The 23137-nt window shown below is 37.8% G+C and overlaps 4 protein-coding genes and 1 non-coding gene across 6 annotated transcripts; 4 read left to right on the top strand and 1 right to left on the bottom strand.

The window, feature by feature from the left end:
• Positions 1-615: 615 nt before the first annotated feature.
• Positions 616-5050, top strand: LOC103946185 (cytochrome c oxidase assembly protein COX15). 2 transcript variants are annotated; one of them, XM_048572807.1, is made up of 8 exons: positions 616-832; positions 1646-1870; positions 2757-3006; positions 3253-3478; positions 3562-3807; positions 3928-4038; positions 4441-4572; positions 4709-5050. In XM_048572807.1, the coding sequence occupies exons 2-8, from the start codon at positions 1840-1842 to the stop codon at positions 4877-4879; spliced, it is 1167 nt and encodes a 388-aa protein (XP_048428764.1). In that variant the 5' UTR covers positions 616-832; positions 1646-1839; the 3' UTR covers positions 4880-5050. The 2 variants fall into 2 exon arrangements, with proteins under 2 accessions (XP_048428764.1, XP_009355115.2); XM_009356840.3 differs by having other exon boundaries at positions 2708-3006.
• A 2195-nt stretch (positions 5051-7245) lies between these two features.
• LOC103946182 lies at positions 7246-8352 on the top strand. Its single transcript, XR_007253979.1, has 2 exons — positions 7246-7878; positions 8003-8352. It is a non-coding gene; the product is annotated as an uncharacterized LOC103946182 (transcript).
• Positions 8353-9303: 951 nt separating this feature from the next.
• On the top strand, positions 9304-13601 carry LOC103946183 (probable anion transporter 5). The gene is given in 3 exon segments (XM_018647223.2): positions 9304-10756; positions 11739-13002; positions 13004-13601. Coding segments are annotated over 2 exon segments (1329 nt in total). The 5' UTR covers positions 9304-10756; positions 11739-11973; the 3' UTR covers positions 13304-13601.
• Positions 13602-15047: 1446 nt separating this feature from the next.
• Positions 15048-19144, top strand: LOC103946181 (SAC3 family protein C). The gene is made up of 8 exons (XM_009356836.3): positions 15048-15498; positions 16303-16524; positions 16800-17018; positions 17121-17206; positions 17344-17440; positions 17764-17856; positions 17972-18126; positions 18553-19144. Exons 1-8 carry the CDS (start codon positions 15184-15186, stop codon positions 18554-18556), a joined length of 1191 nt encoding a protein of 396 aa, XP_009355111.2. The 5' UTR covers positions 15048-15183; the 3' UTR covers positions 18557-19144.
• An 840-nt stretch (positions 19145-19984) lies between these two features.
• LOC125471850 (protein ELC-like) lies at positions 19985-21547 on the bottom strand. The gene is given in 2 exon segments (XM_048572706.1): positions 19985-21230; positions 21232-21547. Coding segments are annotated over 2 exon segments (1260 nt in total). The 5' UTR covers positions 21487-21547; the 3' UTR covers positions 19985-20225.
• Between the last annotated feature and the right edge of the window lie 1590 nt (positions 21548-23137).

Here is a 23137-nt window from a genome sequence, read left to right as displayed (position 1 = left end):
TCTAACCTACATTAGTCAATGGTTAATACATGAAAAAGAATGCCAATTATACTTTCAAGCTAGATGGAAGTATGTGTTACTGAAGTGGCTCCAAGGTGTGGAATTTTTAGTATGCTAGCAATATATCAAGGCACGTTAAAATGGACACTGGAACACTGTTGGGTTTGAAGAGTCATCACTCTCATGCCTTACTACCTCAACTCCTTCCAATTGGTATTCAGCCTACTTGGACCCCAAGGTTGTTGAGATGATTGTATGTTTGTCTCAGTTCCTTCCAGCAACTATGTGCTAAAACGTTTAGAAAGTTAGATGCAGATGAAATGAACAAAGATATTAGGTTCATCTTATGCCAGCTAGAGCAAATATATCTATCGTTATTTTTAAACCAATTTTAAGTAAAAAGTTAAGTGAATTATGGAAAGCACATTTTTTTTTTTTTATAGAAAGCGCTTTAAGTGCTTCTGAACTTAGAAATAATTTTTCTAAAACATGCTCATAGTCATTTCAAAAGTTCTTTCAAATCATTTGTAAATGTAGAGGCTCGGATCCTTGTATTTATTGGGTATTTGCAAATAGGTCCCTCATTCTTTAAATTAAACGCTGTCGTGTCCTCTGTTCCTCCATTCTTTGCAACCACGTACCACACCGGCACAGCCGCTGCCCTGCTCACTCCCCTTTCCCTTTCCATTTCGCCAGCCACCTACCTATTACCCGATCAACACGTTAACTCTCGATTCTCTCCTTAATTGTGCGATCCCAACCAACGTGATACAAAAATAGGGGCAACGCGTAGGAAAGAGGGTTTAGGGTTTAGGGTTCCGCTGATCCAACTGTAAGTCCTCTTCCTCCTTCTTCTTCTGCTTGTTATTCTAACTTAGGGATTCAGGAATTAAGATTCAATTAATTTGCTATATTTTGATTTACGGATTTAAATAATGTCTTTCTGAGCTGTGGCTCTATGAATGATCGAGTGCACTCATTGTTCTTAATTGATATTTGATATATTTATTTTCAATGGACATTGTGTGTGGTTGCTTTGATAATGTAGTTTAAGATGTAGTATGTGCCAGTCAGAGGTTTCTACAGCATCTGTGAAATGGTTCGAAAAATGTTGCGTCTTCTTCTGGGTTTATGGGTTTCAGTTGACCTGGTTTCATCTTAACCTGCACAGTTCAGTTCAATCATAGAATGTTCGTTCTTTTTAGTGGACTGCTTACGGGGTTGATCACCCGTACAAAATGTAGACGCGAATGAGAGACCCGGAAGAAAATTCTTTGGATTTTCAATTTAGAGATTTTAGGAATTTCTAGACCAAACTAATTTTGCTTCAATTTCAGCTTCAGGAAAGTTTCACCTTGGAATATAATCTGTCCTTCCAAGTTCCAAGTTTTTTTTTTTTTTAATATTTTTTTTTTTGCTTTTTGGTCACCCCTTGTGTTTGTGACCTTTTCCTGCTTTCTTCATTGATTAAGAACATTAAGTTGATGTAGATATCTGACTCGATATTGTTTTAATCTTAATATTATATTTTACATATGTTTTTCTCTCTGCAAACAAATTCTGTTGGGTACTAAATTGCTTCAATTGCGAGGCAGTTTAGGCCTTTAGTTACCACTTCTGACTACCCAGAATATATTATTTGCAGAAATCCTTTGGAGTTATCAAAACCCCCATCCAAACAGACCTTAAGAGAGCTGAGAGAGAAATGTTTCGGAGTCGAGTGGTAGGGTTGTTTTTGAAGAACAATGGCAAGGCTCTGTACAATATCAGAGGAACGATGTCGTCTAGGGTTCTGAACAAGGAGTCCTTCAGATTACTCTCAACGGGAGTCACAAGGAAATGCTTGGATGGCTTTCGATCCTTGCCCAAGGTTCTTTTGTCTCCTTGTTTTGCTTTTGTTCAATTTATTTTCTGAAAGTGAATTCGAATGAAAAAAAAGCTACTATTTGGTGATTGAGAATTGAGAATTTTATTTATGCAGTGAATTTTTTTCGAGAATTTTACTGTCAGCTGTTGAGGAGTTGATTTAGAGATTGATTTTGAGTGTTGAAGAATAGGGTCCTACTGGAAATGTAACCAACGAGGAAATATAGTGATTGTGATTGGAATTATTAAGTCTTGAAATAAGCATGTACTAGATATAAAATTGGAGGAGTTGGGTGTCTGCTTTCCGGGTTAAGGACGTTTCGTCTAGAAGGTCGACCAATGCATGAAAATAAGTGAATATTTACATTGCTGCACAAGTGCTTTAAAGCTAGAGTAGATTATTATAGCCTCCATATTGTAAAAAAGAAGATTTGTAATACATAATGAATCCGGAGCACCTACATCTATGTTACTGTGGTAAAAAACTCTCAAGAATGTTTACGTTGTCTGGGACTAATGGCCCTTGATTGCTGTGTATACTATAGTCTATATTAAACAGTGCATTTGAGGAGGGGGAACCTAAAATATAATAGGCATTGTGACTACCCAAGTATGTTCAAGTTAGAGTCACGGAAGTCGGTCTTAGCATATCATTGAAGTCCCTTGCTTTTAATCTTTAATTTCTATGGAAGTCGGTTGTAGCATATCATTGAAGTCCCTTGCTTTTAATCTTTAATTTCTATGGTTTTGATATCACTGTTTTGAAGTAACTCTGTTTTCCATAATCAATGCATGCATTAATGTACCTAAATAAAAAGGTAATTTCTTATGCCATTTTCAGGGTAACTATGTACCATCTATAAGGAATATGTCCACTGTGGCTTCTGTAGGCATTCAAAATAAGGAGGGATTGAAGCTTCTTGTAAATGGAGGACCTCATGCTCAGAAAATGGTTGGCATTTGGCTTTTTGGCTCTGCTGCATGGGTTTTTAGTATGGTGATACTTGGTGGTATTACACGACTTACACGATCTGGTCTTTCAATGACTGATTGGAAATTTACTGGGGGTCTCCCACCTCTCTCAGATGAGGATTGGCTGCTTGAGTTTGAGAAGTACAAGCAGTCCCCTGAGTATAAGCGGTTAGTGTAAACTGAAAACAATACTGCACATTAAAAGCCTTCCGGAATTACTGAAGTTGGCGCAGATGCAATCATTTCCTTACTGATGTTAAAACAAAATATATGTAGCTTTTAAGGACTTCTAGCATTTTGTATTTTGTGTTTACCCAGATTTGTAGGATTGACTAATTACATAATTTATGTTGTTTTGAATAGTGGTTGAAGTTCTTATGGACCCTTGTGATGTTACCTGGTTCTTGACTGCAGTGTAAATCGAGGGATGAGTATTGACGATTTCAAATTTATCTATTGGATGGAATATGCACATCGTATGTGGGGAAGGGCACTGGGTATTATGTTTGCCTTGCCATTCTCATATTTTCTTCGTAAGGGGTATATTACCTTACAGCTTGGAGCGAGACTCTCGACTCTTTTTGCCCTTGGTGCTGGGCAGGGTTTAATTGGCTGGTGGATGGTTAAAAGTGGTTTAGAGGTTAGATATATGTTTATTTGTTTATTTGGTTTGGATTGGAATGTAGTTAAAGATGGATCTTCAAATAATTATGTCTCTCACAGGAGCCACCATCTGAGTATGCTCAGCCAAGAGTAAGCCCTTACCGTCTTGCAGCTCATCTTACTTCAGCCTTTGCTATATATTGTGGCCTTTTATGGACTGGTCTTTCTGTTGTCATGCCCGAACCACCTGCTGAATCTCTAGCTTGGGTACGTGGGGCAGCAAAGGTGAAGCGACTTGCTCTCCCTGTAAGCTTACTTGTTGGAGTAACTGCTGTCTCAGGAGCATTTGTTGCCGGGAATGATGCTGTATGTAATTGTTGTTCATCTTCTTGAATTTCGCATGTCAACTAAATAGATGATATGCGTCTTTTCCAAAGTTGGAGATTACATATATATATATATATATATATATTCTTCTATGTACAGGGGCATGCCTATAATACTTTTCCAAAGATGGGGGATACATGGATCCCAGAGGATGTGTTTGAAATGAAGCCACTCATCCGAAACTTCTTCGAGAATACATCTACTGTGCAGGTCTCTTCTATGGCCAAAGAATACAATTTATTTTGGATTTTGCACCTTAATATTTCATTATTTCTTTATGTTAGCTCCTAGGCTGCTTTTATAATGATGAGGAAAATTAAAGCATTACAAAAATATAAAAATCAAATAATTGGAAAGAGGCCTTATTTTGAGTTTTTTTTCCTTCACGAAAAACTAGCCTCTGCTTTTTTTGTGAGCGTATATTGTGTTTTGTTGTAAATTTGTTTCTTTAGGTGACTGTGCTTTGTGAAATTATAGAATTGTTAAATTTTATTTTGTATATCAGTTTCTTGAAGATGAATAGTTATAGCTATCAGCATTTCATTATTGTAGCTCCACATCTATATTTGCAACAATTGTTATGAATAAATTTTTTTTCTTTTCCAATTGTAGCTTGACCATCGCATCCTTGCAACTGCAACTTTGCTCTCAATCGGTGCTTTGTGGTGGTCAACAAGGAAGTTTGACGTCCATCCTGCAGTTCGATCTTTGATTGGAAGTGCTGTTGGCATGGCTGGCCTTCAGGTATAACTGTTAATCCAACTTTCCTTTCATTTTTATTCTCTGTTTAGATCAGAACAAAGTTCTCCTTCGAATGATTTTTTTAGTATGATCATGTTGGTTAACGTTGCCTTATACAATTACGCTTGTGTTGGAGTAGGTCACTCTGGGGATATCTACACTGCTGTCCTATGTCCCTGTGGAGCTTGGCACAGCGCATCAGGCCGGGGCTTTGACTCTCTTGACACTAATGATCCTTCTCAATCACACCTTGCGTAGGCCATCAGCGTCCCTTCTCAAATCACTACCTCAAGTTGCAAAGACAATCTAGATGACTTTGCAGTTCAATTTTGTAACGATTGGACGTTTTAATTGGGTCAAACAATATTTCTTCGGTTCTGGTGTTATACGTATATCACCCTCTTTCAAGCTGGGGATTGTTTTGCAAATGTGCAGAAATGTTCTGTTGTGGTTGGAAATAAAATTCAGATTGCAATAGTGATTCCTCGGCGTTTTCTAGTACTATAGACGGCTTTGGGCTACCCAGTGGGTATCACCACCACAGGAACGGTAAGCTTTTCTTCTTTTAGGTTTAACCAAACTAGAAAATTCTTAAATTCTAAAAAATCAAATTCTGTCATTTGGAATTCCTTAGTAGCTTAAATTTCTTCATTCATACAGTGGTAGTATTAAACGACAAGTTCATGAGAACAATTTACATGGCAAGATTACAGTTAGGGGTGAGTTCGGTTTCATTCAGTTCAGTTTTTTTGCCAAAATCGAAATCAACCAAAACTTCAGTTCGGTTCGGTTTGATTTTCTTTCGGTTTTTTTCAATTTGATTTTGTTCGGTTCGGTTTCGGTTTTTATTTTATTTTATAAAACTTTTGATTTTTTTTTATTATGGAATTTAGAAAAGAGGCTTTGTATTGGTAGACTAATAAAAAGAAAATAGGGAAAGTGGGAAGGTAGTTGTATTGTATAAATATATCATATTCTATCAACCTCAATTGCAAAGAAAAATGATCACTGCATCCATTCAAAAAGCAAACAAATGAGAAGCTTTTTTAAGTTCCAAAGCCTTTCAAAACTTTTCTCTATAGCCAATGGAATATCCTTTCTAGCGAACCAAGTATGCTCCTTGAAAAAGTGTTAGGCTTAGTTACAAACTTGGTAACAAAGTTTCACAAAAGAAACATTATGGGCATACATCCATAAAGTGCAAAGGGATTCGATTTGGTTTGGTTTGGTTCGGTTTTTGAACCTCTAAAATTGAAACTGAACCAAAAAGTTCGGTTCGGTTGGGTTTTTTAATTTTTTTGTTCGTTTTTTTTTCGATTTTTAGTTTTTCAGTTTTGGTTCGGTGTTCGGTTCGAATTTTTACAGTTTCGATTTTTTGAATCCACCCCTAGATTACGGTATCATCATAGCATTATGTGCAAACAAAAAAGATTAATACTCATAAATTTTTAGTTCAATGATTAAAACTCTAATTGAATCAAATCGAAAGATGAATAAGTCAATTTTCTGCATTATTTACTGGTTCCACAAATTTGGCCTGTTTCCTTCTTCCGGTTCGCACCTATAACTATAAAACATTAGGAATATGGTCGTTTAGCAATCCATCACTTCCACCCTTTGTTTTTAGACATGGCAAGGTGCCAATACACCCTTCACCCATTATTATGAGTCTTGGCAATTGGCAATCATGGTTGAGGCAATAACATTTCTAGACTCAAGTCCGGCCATGGCAGTATGACGTCATTCATGTGAACATGCCACGTGGGATTTGGTCAAAAGCTGGAATAAAACGGTATTTCTCACGTGACACTTTTCTGACCTTTCGATTTGAACAATAACTTTAGTCTAACAATCTATGTTTTTTGATAAATGAAAACTAACAAATAATCGTTATAAGTACAAAAAAATTTCAAATAAATCCACCAAAATTAAAAAAAAAAAATTTAATAAAAAGATTCCCATCACGGAAAATAAAATGTGGACACGTAGCGCAACTATAGGCTATAACAACCTATTCTAAATTAATCTTATCCATTGAATAATTATTAAATAATTGATTATACATAAAAATAATCATTATGAATAGTAACTGCCACGTCTAAAACTATTCAGAATGGGTAAAGAGTTAATTAATCTTTAGAGTTAAATAATCTTTGTTAAGGCAGTTCATTATTCATGTGAATAGTAACTCTCTCAACTCTTTAGCCATTCAAAATAGGTGGAAATGTTCTTAATCAATCTACAAGTCCCAAATTTCTTGTATTAAGTTGAATATTAAAATGTTAGGCAGTAAGTTGGTAAATTTTTCAATGCTACGTAAAATTGAATATACGTAAATTTTTCAATGTTAGGCAGTAAGTTGTTAAACCATTATTAGATTTTTTTTGGGTTTTTTAACAATTATTAGATTTTTTTTCTGCAAAAAAAAAAAATCTAATAGTTGTTAAAACCGAATGTAACTGTGAAAACACTCATATCATTCAAGCCAAACTCATATAAGCTTTTCTCTTCTTGATTGTGGACCAAAAACATGACATTACTTACGCATCACATAATTTATAAATATAATTTAAAAAAAAATTGTTATTAACATTCTAAATATCTTATTCTACGTCCCTTGTAAAAGAATTTTCCTTTTTAATTATAAAAAATTTAAATTGTAAAATAAAAATTTTAAAATGGGAATAACAGTTTATCTCATCAGTAGTATCTCGACAGTGCAGTGCTTCGGCCGCTCCACGGATCCAGGCGCCGCCTTTCCAGCCTCCTCTTGTATCCTCTGCTCTCTAACTGTAAGTCCTCCGCCGCCGCCTTCTCCTCCTCCTCCTGCTGCTTCAAATTTCAACACTCCACCGAACCTCTGACCTCACCACCTCCTAGCTCCTACTTCTCTTCTTTTCGCCATCTAATTTCACTTTTGTTTTCTGAATTCGAATTTGGGGATTTAGGAGTTAGGGATTCAGTTAATTTGCTGAATTATTCGATTAAGTGATTCAATTATTGTTATTTGTGTGCTGTGGCTTTGTGAATTATCAAGGGGACCTTTTGTTTTCAGTTGATCCTTGTATGATTTTATTTTGAATGGACATGGTGGTGTTGTACTTGATAATGTAGATGAAGGTGTTGTTTTAATTATAGAATGGGTCGGAAAGTTGGTACCGTATACATAAATCCAAAAAAATTTGGAACTTTTCACAAACCTTGCATGAAGGAAATGATAGCATTTCTCAACTGCCTGGCTGCTAACCAGCTCTGTGATGATAAGTGTGTCAGCAGAAGGAACTTTTGGGTACTTGTATGGAGGCTCAGGTAGATTTTCCGTTGTTCTCCTTTCGATTATGCATCTTAATTTTGTTTTCGGATTTCGCATCTGTTTTTTTTTTTTTTTCATTACTTGAAGTCTATCCTCATGCGCCCTACTCTTTCGCTACAGAGCAACAAAAACAGAAAGTCAATGGGAAGCATCAATTACCACTTGCAGAGGCTGAGCAGGGGAAGGAAGTAGTTTGGTTTTGTAGGGAACGTCGTTTAAATTGATATATGATTATTTGTAGTCATTAGTGACAGAGGCTTCGCATGGAGATTGTTTATATTGTGACAACCGAGAACGTTCACGGGATAATTTCCCTGTTTGAGATTCAATAGGTATGGGAAGTTCTGGACATTATTTTGAACATTTCTGTTGCAGCTTAGTTTGATATAAGGAAACTTTTCATTAATTTGTAAACCCAAGTCTTTGCCTTGGTAGAACAAAGGCTTAATTTATCTTTATTTTTCAGTAAATGCTCCTACCTACAGCTGAATTGGCTCAACATCCATGAGTGTGTCTGGAATACAGAACGTTGTGATTTGTGCTAGTTGTAATATTTTATTAATATATATAAATGAGATGATTGAATGACTCTGGATTCGAACGAGTTTTGTGAGTGAATTTATTTTATATGAGCAAAAGATTTATAAAATATTTTACAACTGAGATCGATTCACCTTTTATTCGTATATGTCACTTATACGAGCTTCATAGATGAACGGATTATCCGGCTTTTGCTTTGCTTGGTAAACCATTTTCATCGGTGTAAATGGCGATTTTGTAGGTCGACAAGTGTTGATAGGTAGGAGGTGTCTTTAGTAGTGGTGTTGGAGAATTAAGCGCTTAGTGATTAGATTAACCATGTATCTTATTGTCTTATTTTGTGAATAGTTCCATTTTGGGAGCCTATCGGCGTTGTGCCTCTAGATGAGGTTTTGAACATAGTTTGCAAACTCTTTTGCGTTGCATGTAAGTGGAAGAGACCCCACCACTATGTTTATTTGTACAAGTTGTTCAATACGTACTAATGTGACATTTTTAATATGCTCAATTTCATATATACTTCGTAATCAGGACATGATAGTCTTAAACACCCTTCTTTCGTCCTTATTCTAAATTCTATTTAATTCAATTTAACGTTGATGCTAGCATAAGATTCTCATTTTGAGAAACACAATTAATCGCTAAAATCTTAATCATGGTTAAAACTTAAAACAGTGAAATATCCCGAGTTCCCGTAAAAAGTGCCGCAGCCGGTAGTTTTCAAATCCAAAAAGAAAGTATGACATAAAAAAAAGACTCATAAGAGTCCAAATTTCTAATTTCTCGCATCAGCAGTGTCAGCAGTGCTTCAGCCCCTCCACGGATCCATGCGCCGCGTTTCCACCCTCCTCTCCTCTGCTGTACTCTCTAACTGGTAACTCCTTCTCCGCCTCCTCCTCTTCTTCTTACGGTTGTTCAAATTTAAATGCGCCACCGTAGCTCCGATCTCTCAACCTCCTAGGACCTTACTTCTCTTCTTCTTGCCATTTAGTTTCAGTTTTATCGTCTGAATTTGGATTTGGGGATTTCGGAATTAGGGATTTTAATCTGCTAAATTGTTCTAATTAACGGATTCAATTGTTGTCTTAATTGTGAATTATCAAGTGGGGACCTTTTGTTTTCAATTGATCTTTGTATGATTTTTATTTTGAATGTACATTGTGTTGTTGGACTTGATAATGTAGTTGAAGATTTAGAAATACATAGGAGAGTTTGTACATCTGGGTTGGGGTCCTGTGAAATGCTTGAAAAATGTTGGATCTTCTCGAATTTTGCGTTTCAGTTGACCTGGTTTCATTTTAGTTCAATCATAGAATGTTCGTTCTTTTTAGTGGCCAACGGGTTTGATCACCCCTACAAAATGTAGATCCAAATGAGAGAACAAAAGAACCCGGAAGTAAGTTCTTTGGATTTTCAATTTAGAGACTTTTAGGAAGTTTCAGACCAAACTGGGATTTTGCTTCAACTTCAGCTTCAGGAAAGTTTCACTTTGGAATATAGTCTGTCCTTCTTCAGGTTCTTAAGATTCTGCATTTCTGTTTTTTTTTATAGGGTTTGAGGATTTTGATTTTGGAACCTAAAGTTGGTTTTGTTGACCTTTTTCTTGCTTTTGTGTGTATATCTGACTCTGTATTGTTTCACTCTTAATAGTTATATTTTAGATATGTTTTTAGTGTCTGCAACGAAATTATATTGGGTACAGAATTGCTTCAACCGCAAGGCAGTTTAGGCCTTCAGTTTTCACTCTTGATTGCCCAAAATATATTATTTGCGGGAATTCACGTTTCTGAGTAGAATTGGCTAGTAGATAAGGAAACAAAGAGTCTTAACCAAATAAAGAAAAAACAAAGAGTCCAATCAATTATTAAACATGGCAATACAATATATTAGAGTTGGGAATTAACATAGAATAAATGATGGCAATACATTAGTAAACCAAAGCAATAAAGTATGTTGCCATGCATATGGCACAAAAGTAAACAAAAAAAAAAAAAAATGCTAACAATGCATAATTGGGGTGATGATGCATGAAACAAAGAGAGGGGGTGACAGAGTGGGACCAAAATAGAGGGAAATAGAGAGAAAAAAGAGTGACAGAGTCTTTAACAAATTCACACTTATCTTCAGTGCTGAAAAATGCAAGTTAAGAAGAAATTCTTTGCTGTTCAAATTTTGGGGTGTTGATCTTTGTGTGGAAGGTCTCTAATTTGTACACGGTGGTGGTCCAAAATGGTCACCCACAAACTGATGGAAGAATTGATTCGCAACTCAATGATTCACGGGTCTACAAATGGGCTGGAAAGGGTCTGAAAAGAGATGAAAGAATTGCAAATGGTGAGTCAGTTCTTTTGTTTTCTGTCTGCTCAATGATTGTCTTGGATTCCTTATGATCAGTTGAGGGAAATTTTCTGGATAAGTGCAATTAGGGCATAATTTTGGTTACTTGGGTCACAATGAGGTTAATTAAGATTTAGGGTTCGCCAATTCGGGATAAATTTTGCCAAAACCCTGATATGGGGGAAAGATATACACTTCAACCCCCTATCTATGTCAAGAACACGAAGCCAAGGCGTTTCATGGATAGCCCCGCCTAGGCGAAAGCCTTGAGGCATGAGGCGAAGCCTCACGGGACCTAAAATTATTAATTATACATGTAATATATCAATAATAGAGTCGAAATCCAACATTATAGAATAATAATCAACAATCAAATAAAAATTAAAAAAAATTCTCCATTGTAGGTGGAAAACCATAACCCTAAAAATGGCCTTAGTTGACGCCTCAGGCATGCCTTGACCACGCCTAGGTGAGTTTAGGCCTACTCCCGCTGGGCATAGGCGTTTTCCTTACCGGCCCACCTCGAAGGCCGCCTAGATGCGCCTCAAGGCTCGTGTTTTAAAACACTGGTCGAGACCCTAAAATTACATGCATCCTTCCATGGATATATGTATTGCCAATTTTTCCTAGATTTGCCTCCTTGGCTGTACATGAATACAGTGCCAAGGCTGTTGATTCATCGATGTGTTTTTCTATTTAAAACATGGTCACCCAAACAATAAAGAATTCCAGGGGTGTGAGTCCGTGTATACATTATAGAACTAATAGAAGTGATTAACAGTTACTATAAGTTTGGGAAATGCCATAAAAAATGAAGAGGGCTCTGTCGAAATTTTGACTGACAAAGCACTTTCTTGGATCTTGGAAGCCCCTGTACAATGGTTTTGGGTTTTTTTGGTATGCTATGTTGTTTTGTTGCTGTTCAAACAAGTTGTGAAGCTGCTTCTTTTCTCTTCTAAACCACTTTTTCCTCCTGCAGATTATTCAACATATCTAAGCATTGATTTGTGATACTTGTGAAGTTGCCGCCTTCCTCTTCTGAACCACTTTTGTAAGAAACGTGAGCTGTTAAAAGTCAGCTCACCTAAAGATAGCAGACATAATAGCTACAGTTGATAACATTGACAAAGTTGATTTTTCTAAAAAAATACGAAAAGGTTTGGAAGGCAATATTGGCTATGCTAAGTACTTATAAAGGTCACAAAAGGTGAGGTATGAGGACGATGAAATTTCCAAAGCGTTATATAGTCGTCATATTGACCTTCATCTGCACATCTGTTTGCTATATAGAACGTGTCGGGTTTTCAATTGCGTACACTTTTGCTGCTGATGCTGCTGGGGTAAATCAAGCAAGTAAAGGCACAATTCTTTCTACATTCTATTATGGCTATGCTTGTTCACAGGTGCCTGGAGGCTGGGCAGCCCAGAAAATTGGGGGAAGGAAGGTTCTTCTCCTTTCATTTGTATTATGGTCAGCTACTTGTGCATTGGTCCCTTTGGACCCCAATCGAGTCTTTGTCATGGTAATTGCTCGGTTGCTTGTTGGTGTCGCACAAGGTTTTATATTCCCCTCAATCCACACAGTTCTAGCACAGTGGGTTCCACCGCATGAAAGATCCAGATCTGTTTCTCTTACGACTTCTGGTATGTACCTAGGTGCCGCTGCAGGAATGCTTTTTCTTCCAAGCCTTGTAAAGTATAGAGGCCCGCAGGATGTCTTTCTTGCTGAGGCAGCACTAGGTGCCATGTGGTCTTTGCTTTGGTTCAAGTATGCCAGCGACCCACCTCGCTCAGAACATCCAAAAGCCACAGCTGCTGGTTTTGGGGAGTCAATGTTGCCAATCAATGGAAGTCATAAATTGAAAATAGAGAATGGAGGAAGTTCCGTCAGATCTGCGAAAATCCCATGGAAGAGAATTATACTCAGTTTGCCAGTTTGGGCAATTGTGGTTAATAATTTCACATTTCACTACGCTTTATATGTGTTAATGAACTGGCTGCCGACATACTTTGAATTGGGCCTCCAGCTTAGCCTTCAGGAAATGGGTTCTTCTAAGATGTTGCCGTACCTCAACATGTTTATTTTCTCAAATATAGGTGGGGTGGTTGCTGATCACCTGGTCACAAAGAGAATCTTGTCTGTTACTAGAACGCGGAAGCTCTTGAACACCATGGGGTTTATAGTTGCTTCTCTTGCACTGATGGCAATTCCCATCTTCAGAACGTCTAGTGGAGCTGTCCTTCTGCTCTTCTGTTGCTCTGGGTTTCTTGGCACTTGGGAGAGCTGGTTTTGCAGTGAACCACATGGATATTGCCCCGAGATATGCAGGCATTGTGATGGGAGTTTCCAACACTGCTGGTACGTTAGCTGGCATTATTGGAGTTGATCTGACCGGCAAACTTCTTGAAGCAGCAAGAAGTGTTGATTCGAGTCTTTCAAGTCCAGAGAGCTGGAGATTGGTGTTCTTCATCCCGGGTTTGCTCTGCATTTTCAGTTCTTTAGTATTTTTACTGTTCTCGACAGGGGAGAGAATTTTTGACTGAGGTAGGTTTTTTCCACGCAAACCTCTTGCTTGTAGCTCGACAATAGATGTGCGTGTGCAGTGATCATTCCTGACAATGTACTGTAGCATATGATGTTGCCTTGGGACAGCATATGAACATGAAAAAAAAATTGGTAGCAAAGCAATAGCAGCTCATATGTGGAGATAGATTACAATTTGTTCGACTTTTAAGCTCTCTGATGCTTCCACCGTATAATTAATTCATGTGTATGAATGAAGGAGTAATGGTTTCAAATTATTACATTCTTTTTTAATGTATTTGCTGAATTTGATTCTTATCTCTATAACAGCATCACGTTTCATTTGGTTAATGGAAATGTGTTTCTTTGTGGAATATCCACGTTTCATTTCGGTGTTGTTATTGGCTCTCCAAATATGTCATCGGGTAATCCTCCTGTACAAGTTTTTGCTTGTGTTTTTATAAATTTGGAGTGCAGGATTTCGGTTTTTGAAGTGTCGGGTGACAGAATGTCCACGTCTAATTTCAATGCTGTTATTGGCTTTCCAAATGTCATCATGCAATCCTCCTGTACAATTTTTTTCTTGTGTTTTTATGAATTTGTAGTGTACGATGTCTTTTTTTAAGTACAAGTGACCGAATAACCCTCCATACATATGACTCACTTCCTTTCCGTCCATGTTGATCAACCATCATTATTTTCCGTCTTCCTTAAAAATATGATGATGACTCATTATGATAAAATAGGAAAGTTGTTTAGTTAGGTCATAAGTCAATGAACCTAAATTGAGAAGCAAAATTGCATGGATTAAACGTAATAATCGTCTACATAATTGGTCTTATATCTAATGGAATTGTTATTTAACACTCCAAAAAAGCTCATTTAGCACTCTAAACTTTCTATAATTAGAATTAAAAATACATTATGAGGAGTATAGAATGTGATTTTTGGAGTGCTAATAGCAGTTCTCATATTTAACCATATTTTCACGAAGAAGACATAATTTGACCAAATTAGAGCGAATATCAAGTTCCAAGTGTAAAATATGAACACTTCTTGGCTCATAAGAATGGTGAGAAACTTCTCTTCAAAACCCTTCGTTGTCAATTTACAAAATTGCATACTTGTGATTGAAACTGTTTATATTATAAATCATTTTGTAAATCAAGATTATTTAATCAAATAACTGTTAAAATAGATTAACGGTTTGTAATGCTTTTTCTGATTTTGATGATTGAACCATCTCATATTCTATTAATTTTTTGCAAAGATGATTTTACGTAGTGATTTATAAATATGAGCAGTTTAATGATAAACAAAAAATTTTGTACATCGATCACAAAGTGTTTCGAGGGGAAGCTCCTACTCACCTTTTGCGTGGTCAAGTTTCATGAACTAGAAAATTACTTGGTATGGGAGGAGGGGAGTAGTTTTGAGTTACATTGGTTATTGAAACGACTTATTTTTAGCTAAGCTCACCATTTTACTCCTGTAACTCAAAGCTTTCCAGGGCAAAGTAAAGCAATTCAATTTTGATTTCACTTTACTTAATGTAACTTAAAAATCACTACTTTACTCTCTGAAACTTAAAATTCCAAAGATAAAACAGAGTGAATTTTGAGTTTAAAGAAGCAAAACGACGTCTTTTGAGTAACAGAGAGTAAAGTGTTACAACCTGAGTTATTGCTAAATATAAGCCCATTGAAAAATATTTTGCTTCATATGACGCAATTGGAGCGTGCAAAAACAAGGAAGTGCAGAGACTTTGACTTCAGACAAAAAGAAACAGGTATTTACCAAAACATGATCAGCTTGCTGATTGGTACAAAAACTTGATCAGCGTACTGATTGGTGCCAAAACTCGAGGAGAGAGAGAAAGAAGAAGAAGAAAAAGAAGGAAATGGAGAGGCGAGGGCGTGGGCGTGGTCGAAATGTTTCTTCTTCCCAATCCACGCGTGGCCGCTCGAACATGTTCGTTTCGAATTCGACCTCCGCCGCAGCCGCTAAATCCTCGAGCAGAGGCGCAACTGGTACTGAGAAAGCACAGAACGACGCCGTAGATAACCATTCCGACGTTCCCGCCATAGTGGGCACTTGCCTCTTGATGTGCCCGGAAGGAGAGAGGGCGCAGCGTGAGCGGCTTCGTGATTTAGCAGTGTTTGAGAGGCTGCATGGAAATCCAAGACAATCATCTCCGGATCTCGCTGTTAAAAAAGTAAGATTAAATGATTACACCTTCGTATTATTATTCTTCTCTTGATTCGATTGGATAATTACTTAAATCAGTATTATCAGTGGGAAAAATCCAACCTTTTTGTTTGGAATGGTACTTTGAGTTGTTCTGATGATCCATTAAGTTCATCTTTTTCTTATGCAAAGATGGGTTTTGGGTGCCCAACAAGCTTATACTTTAGGCCTCATTTGGTATCAAGGACCGGATTGGATCGGATTGGAATGGATAACAGAGTTAATGTCGAGGTGTGAAGGTGTTGGAAATAAAGGGAACTTATCCCTTCTAATCCTACCATTTTTGGGATGGGATGGAAGTATAAGTTTCCTTAATGAGTAATCCGTCTTCTACCGTCATTTGGGACGCCACTTTTTCATTTCTTTATTCAAACATACCCTAAATATTGCGGATTATCTGTTCCAATCCAATCCTAGACACCAGCCGAGGCCTTAGGGTATAGCGTTAATCAAGTTGGTTTGACAGCAAGTGAATGATTGGGATACCGCATGAAAATTAAGCTTCTCCAAATTAGAATTATGACGCCGCCAAGTTCAATATCATCAAAGTAAAATGTCAAGTAAATGACTACGTGATGCCAAATTCGTGCGACCAAATGCACCTTAAGTATCAACTGAATGCAAGGATTTCAGTGAGGGGAATGGATTTCGACTGTAGGGTTATGTTGATTGGAAGAATCGTAATTTCTGATTGTTTCCTGTAACTTTAATGCTGCAACTCATTCAAATGTATTGCAAATTTAAGAAGCTAACACGTTCCTTCTTCCGCTAGTTTTTCAGAACTACGTCTAACAAACAAGTTGAAGCATCGGATGTTCGGCCGCTCCCTGTGTTGGAAGACACCTTAAATTACCTTTTAAACTTGTTTGATTCTAGAGAATATCCTTTTGAAGTGGTTCATGACTTCCTCTTTGATCGAACAAGGTCGATAAGACAGGATCTTAGCATGCAGAATGTTGTCAACGATAAAGTCATCCACATGTATGAGAAAATGGTATGGCCATCCTGCAAAACCTTTTAACTGCCACTATGTTTGAAGCTTCGTTTTCATAGTATGCCGTATGGAGTTAATAGTTTCATTTCAAAGACATGTAAATCTGTTGATGTGGTTGTTTCCATGTGTCGTGAAATCAATTATCGTCCAGTTCAGAATATTATGGATTTTTAAATATTGAAAGAAATATGCATTACCAAAAATGTTATGAATATAGAACTCTCAACCTTTAGGAATGCCAAAATAGTTTTTAAGTTACAGTATTTATTGTACAGGTCAAGTTTCATATCATATCCCTTCGCAAGCTTCAAGGTTGTCGCAGTCAAAATACTTCTTCAACCCATTACCTCAACATGGAACAGCTTGCAAAGACCTTGACATCTCTATTTGATCTGTATGAAGCACATAGGCATTCCAATTCTACATATGAAAACGAAGCTGAGTTTTGTTCGTTTTATGTGCTGCTTCATCTTGGTCCTAACAGCCAACCGATGGTTTGTCTCTATTGCATTTTTATGTGTATTCATTCTATTTCTTCTTGGTTTCCGTTTTGTATTGTGTCCTATGTATGTGAACATTGTTTGTTCTGGTCCCAGGGAGAGTCCCTTTCATGGTGGTTTTCTCACTTGCCTTCCTTGTTAATCAAATCGAAGGAAATGTGCTTTTCTCGAAAGATTTTACGGTAATTTAACTTCCCTTTAATGTTATTTCTTGTTTAGAGAGAATTAGTATGATTAAAGGCTTTTGTTCTTTTTCAACGCGTGAATGTTTTCATTAGCATGGGGTATAAATTAGAAAGATAATTTGTTTCTGCAACAGATTTTTCCGGATGGGCAACTATAAGCGTTTCTTAAGCACTATAGCAGCTGAGGCATCTTATCTTCAATACTGCATTCTCGAGCCTTATATCAATCAGGTAAGAGGTCGTTGAAACTAATTGATTAAGTTTAAAATGTTTTTTTTATAATCTTTTAAACCATTATATACAGTGTAATCATTTCGCTTTCGGGCTGGTTTCTTGTATTATTGACCACTACAAAACAGTAGGATAACTTTCACCTGTCTTTCTAGGACCGCGGATTTTGTTAATCTTAGGTTCCGAGTCTTGTTTAAGTGTTTTAAGGCTAATCCACATTGATCCTTCCTTGTGAGAGTTTATTTCAGTCATCTCTCTGTAATTCTTCAATGCTTGTGATGATAAAATTTAACTCTTCTTTCTTGTGTTTCTTAACTTAAAAGGTTCGAGCGCTTGCTGTCTCGTGTATAAATAATGGTGGATACAAGCTTCATCCGTATCCGCTGGCACACTTGTCTAAGCTCTTGATGATGACGGTAGGCTATCAATAACTGGGATCGACGAAAATGTATCATTATTATTATTATTATTTTGCTAATCACACAAATTTATTATTTTCTGAAGTTGTAAAAGCTGCATGTGGTTTTTCAGGAATCAGATTTGGAGTCTCTTTGTAGAGCTTGTGGTCTTGATATTTGCACAGATGAAGATGGATATAGTTTGTTACCGACTAAGCAAACCACCTTTTGTCATCCAAAGGATGGATTTCAAAGCTACAGAGTTTTGGGTCTGGAAGAATTCGAGAGGTAACTTCAAAAACATTGTATATCAAGTTTGCATTTAGAATTTGCCTTGTGCATATAGAGTTTGCCTGCAAGGGTTTCCGACTGTCCATCGCATTGCCTTCCTGGCTCCCGTACCCTGTGATATGTGTTTGGGATGTTTGCATTGTCCCTCGCCTCCTCGGTATTTTCTTATGTACATCTTAGATGCTTGTTTTGCCAGTCAATCGACTATTTTGGGCTCATGACATAATATGGTTTGGTAGTTGCACAGAAATAGATCAACTAGAAAATCGACGTGTGGATATAGTCCATTTCAGTTCACTAGAGCCATGGTTCAATCCTTAGAAGCACCGTATGAAAGTACCAATGGAGAGTTTAGTAGTAATTGAGAGCCATGTTGAAGTCCAAGGAATTATGTAACTTACTCGTGTGCTTGTTTAATTTCAGGTAATAAGTGCACGCGGTTCGTACTGCGTTCAACGGTCCCTTGATCAATATAAGAAAAATCATGCCTCTCAACCAAAGTATAAAAGATCTCTTTGGTATGGTTGAGTCATACTCTCGAAACATGTTTGTTCCCCGGTTTGGTCTTTTATGTTTCCAAAAGACATTAGCATGGTGCACTGAGGATTCATCTTGACCGCGAGTTCAGCCTTTTATAAAGAAACGTTGTAATATTCTTTCATCTGTCGTGTATCAACCGCACACAGACATGTACATATATTGGTGTTGCAAGGTGGATGAAGGCTTGTCTGACGTTTAGAAGAAGAAAAAGATATGCACCGAGGGACCTGGGAGTGTTTCTTGGAAATTAGAATGGTGACAAGAATGTAGACTTTTGGAAAGGTCGGGGTGATTTGATTCGAGTATTCGAGAAGGGGAAGACACTGGGATTTGATTAATTTCGTTGCATATTGTATTGTTTTACTGTCATCTGCTACGTGCTATCCCAAATGACACATGAAATAAAGGTGTTGACCAAAACTGTACTGTATGATATAAATTGACATTTGAAAGATAACGCATAACGTTATGCATACCTTGGGAGGTCCCATGCACCACAACAAAATATGTTCGCCATAGGAACGATCAAAGGTTGGGACATGAAGCCTGCGCTGCTCTTATTCGATTGAGCGAGACTGAAGAGACTCGGCTTTCACTTGCAGCTGAGCTAAAAAGCAAATGCTTTAGGGTTTTGCTTCTTTCAATTTTGGGCAAGTGTTATGCTTCCTCTTGTCGGCCTGAGAACCGCACTGCCACTGCTGTGTACCTATGACCATGGCAACCTAACCAAGAAAGCCTAACAGTACAAGCTACAATGTTCCAAACGAAACTATGAGCATGTAACTTCAAAAATCAACACCAATTCTAATTTCCACAGACCAGATGTAAGCTACAATGTTCCAAACGAAACTACGAGCATCAAACTCTGATCAAACCACAGACCAGATGCAAAACACATTAACAAAGCTGCATTTAACTTTTCTTCGAAACACACCATTGAAGTCAGATTTTCCAAGTATCCTGCACGTCATTGTATTCCAGTAACCACTCGCCTACATCAAACAACAAGTTCTCTGCCTAATGGAATATGAGAACAAATTAATGCTTCAAGCTGTGAAACATAATCCAAATTCTGTGATTGCACTTGGACTATCCTGACTTTAGCAGCCGAAGCACGATGGTACAACTGCTTGCAGGACAGACCTCACATTCTTCCGATACTCATCAAAGGCTAATTAGGTACTTCAATTTAACATAGTTGCACTAGACTGTTTTCAGGAGTTCCTAACCAACAACCATTTTTTCAGCATAAATTTCGGTGACAGAAATCCACATCCCAGGACTTACAGTACAAGAAAAGTAAAACTTTCATAAATTAAACCCAAAGGCATATCATTAAAAAGTAAGAATTCAGGAGATGATTATATCTGATATTCATATACAAATCTAGAGCAAAAATGAGTTTCCATCGCGAACTTATTGAACAACAATATATTTCCCACAGAAACCATCCCTAAAGAAACATTGTGAAAGAAAAATTTGGAAACGAAAGAAGAAGAACAAGAAAGCATTGACATACTTCCACAAGAATCCAACATGAAACCATACCATTTCTACTAAGATGAAACATAATGCGAAAGCCGGGAAGCCATATTCGCAACCTGCGACTGCATTTGCACTGCCCTGACTTTAGCAGCTGTAGCGCGATGATAGAACTGCTTGCGGGACAATGACCTCACATTCTTCAAGTACTCCTCAATGGCTATTGAACCATCCTGCAATGCCTTATCCAAAGAATACACAACATCTTCAATCGCCAAATCAGAGGCTGTACAATCCAACATCTGCTTCGAAAGCGGGTCAATGCATTCGAAAGCATCGTCCACATCACCATCCAAGCTCCCCCTAGTCTTCCCCTCATTCTCTCTCAACCAGGCCTCCAAAACATCCGAATTCATAAGCACCATCTGCAGCTGCTGCTCCAAACCCTCTTTCTCATCCACCATCTCTTTCAACCCTTTGTTGACCTGCTCGGATCGCTGCCGCAGCACCGCCTGTGCATTGAACAAGCCTTCAATTTCCGCCTCCCTCGTCTTCCTCAACCCTGCCATGTCGCCGTGCACCATCTCCACAAGCTTATTGATCGCATTCCGCTTGAAAACATCGTTCGGATCATCAGCCTGAACCCGAGAAAACGATCCGGTACTTCCATAAGGTGAAGGTGGATACGTCCTCGGCGGGATCGCCGGACGGGCATGATTAACCGAACCGGAAGATCCAGAATAGCCCGAGTAGCTCGAATAACCCGAATTCGACACAGACGACGAAGAATGGCCAAGGTTGGGATTAGGGTTGGGGCTTGGATTGGGATTGGGCCTGCGCTGGGAGAAGAGCGGCGGGTCCTGAGCGAAAACGGCGCTGAGATTCTTGACGAGCTCGACGAGGTTGGAGCTTGGGTAGACCCAGTTCTGCAAGTAGGGGACGGCGACCAAACCGGAAGGGTTGACGTGGGCGTGAGGGCGCTTGATGACCATGTCGCGCGTGGGGTTGACGTAGACGCAGGGCGGCTGGCGAGGGTAGGAATCCATGAGCCAGATGATGACGGGGATGTTGTAGGTGACGGCCCTGATACGACATGGGGATGGTGCCGTCGGCCTGGAGGAGGTTGACGGAGCGACCGTCGTTGTGGGTGAAGGTCGCCGTTTTGGGTTCGAGGGAAGCGTAGGCGGAGGTGACAGAGACGAGGTGGGTGCGGATGAGCCACTTGGTGTCTTCGGAGTAAGGGAGGGCGGAGGGGCCGCGCTGGGAGAGGACGGAGCTCAGGAACTGCTGAATCATTTGGGGGTTCGGTGGGTTTGGACCCGCCGGTGGAACCATCGCAGCAATTTGAACCGGGTCGGGTTCGGAAGGTTGAGATTTGAGATTCCGAGAAGAAGAGCGAGAAGAAGAGAAGGCGAGGATTTTGATCGGAGTGAGTTTTGATCGAATTGAAAATTTGGGTGGAAATTGGGATTTGTTTGTTTGCTACGTTTGCTTAGGAGAGAAGGGAGAAGCCGGAGAAGGGGAGGGAGTGTGAGCGTGTTGGGAACCGGCGAGTGCGTGGCGCGGTGACTTGTACGACTTTTCTGTCCCACTCGTTTTCAACAATATATGGCCTTTTACGTAACGAAAATGTTATTCACGTTGTAGGCTATTTGATTGAACGATTTTAGGGTTTAAAGAGAGAGAGGTTTGACAATATTGAGAGATAAGAGAGATTAATTTAATTATGAGGTGTGTTTGATTTAAAATATTGTGCATTTATTTATAGTAATAGAAAGGGGAAACCTTCTTTTTAGGATTACAACATTTAATAGGTAATCTAATCCTAATAGGAATATATAATACTTTCCCAGATTCCGTAGGATTTACACAATCACATTCTTATTCTAAATATGACTGCAACAATTCTTACTACATTTTTTTATACCATTTGTATCACTTATCAATAGAAATAGAATTCACGTATGTTGCCGAGTTTTGTTTATATTAAAATGATGGGATAGATGTGGTATGAAAATGTCGTAAGTGTAACATTATTTTTATAATAAAAGAAAATTTTATATGGGATTAGAATTATAAGGAAACTACTTCACTCCTTGTGCATTGGATAGGAACTATTCTAAAAGATACATCTTAGTAAATCAAAAGTTTTCATACTATAAATTATTATACAAAAAATTATACGCCATGAAATAGTATAAAAATAAATGGTTGATATCAATAAAAATATTACGAATGGTCAATTTATTTACTGTAGTTGACTAAATGACTTTAGTTTTAAGGGATAATTTGCATAAATAGTCTTGAATTAAGTCCAGGCCTTTATGTTGATTACATATAATCTTAACTTTTTAAAACATTCCAAATAATTAACGTTTAGAAAAATTGACATTTGTTAGCTTCATTAGCTTTGAGTGAACGGTCATAAAGTATCTTGAGGAGAATTCCTCAATCTTAAGAAGCCAAACTTTTTTTACTGTTTAATAACTATTTCATTTTTCAATTTTTAATTGAAACTTATTCGATAGCAGTGTCATAATAATGTAGTTCAAATTTGTCTTTAGTAAAATCAAACTTAAAACCTCTCACTCACAAGTGAAAAGGAATACAACTCATCATAAACCACACACTACGTGGGTTTTATTTATTATTTTTATAATGTATAATTTTCATTCAAAATTTACTAACTTGAATTACTATTTTGTCCCTTATTAATTGAGTTATCTTTCTCAAAGGTTTTAATAAGGGAGGAGCTTTTGTGACATTCTGAATGCTTCACCTTTTCATCCTTAAAAATGAAAAAAAAAAAAAAAAAAAAAAAAGGAAGAAGATTTGGGCCCAAATAAAATGGTATTGTATTGTCCATGCCAACCGAAGGGCAATTGGGTATTTAGAAAGGGGGTTTTAGTACGTACCGGACCCACCCGATTCAATGTTTAGCTGGAGTCTTTACGGATCGTCTAACTCGCGTTGATAATGGTTGACC

Source organism: the organism of the source record quoted next, unplaced genomic scaffold (genome assembly GCF_019419815.1).
Source record: "Pyrus x bretschneideri cultivar Hongxiangsu unplaced genomic scaffold, Pyrus_bretschneideri_v1 Contig62, whole genome shotgun sequence".
NCBI lineage: Eukaryota > Viridiplantae > Streptophyta > Magnoliopsida > Rosales > Rosaceae > Pyrus > Pyrus x bretschneideri.
Note: the sequence above shows the minus strand (reverse complement) of the source record. Positions and strands in the feature narration are given on the sequence as shown.

Bases quoted from the DNA above. Each gene is read 5' to 3' on its own strand.
- LOC103946185 (XM_009356840.3), top strand. From the start codon at position 1,706: ATGTTTCGGAGTCGAGTGGTAGGGTTGTTTTTGAAGAACAATGGCAAG. The intron at 1,871-2,707 runs GTTCTTTTGTCT...TGCCATTTTCAG, and splicing joins GCTTTCGATCCTTGCCCAAG to GGTAACTATGTACCATCTAT. The intron at 4,039-4,440 runs GTCTCTTCTATG...TTCCAATTGTAG, and splicing joins AGAATACATCTACTGTGCAG to CTTGACCATCGCATCCTTGC.
- LOC103946181 (XM_009356836.3), top strand. From the start codon at position 15,184: ATGGAGAGGCGAGGGCGTGGGCGTGGTCGAAATGTTTCTTCTTCCCAA. The intron at 17,207-17,343 runs GTAATTTAACTT...TTTCTGCAACAG, and splicing joins TTTTCTCGAAAGATTTTACG to ATTTTTCCGGATGGGCAACT. The intron at 17,441-17,763 runs GTAAGAGGTCGT...TTAACTTAAAAG, and splicing joins TCGAGCCTTATATCAATCAG to GTTCGAGCGCTTGCTGTCTC.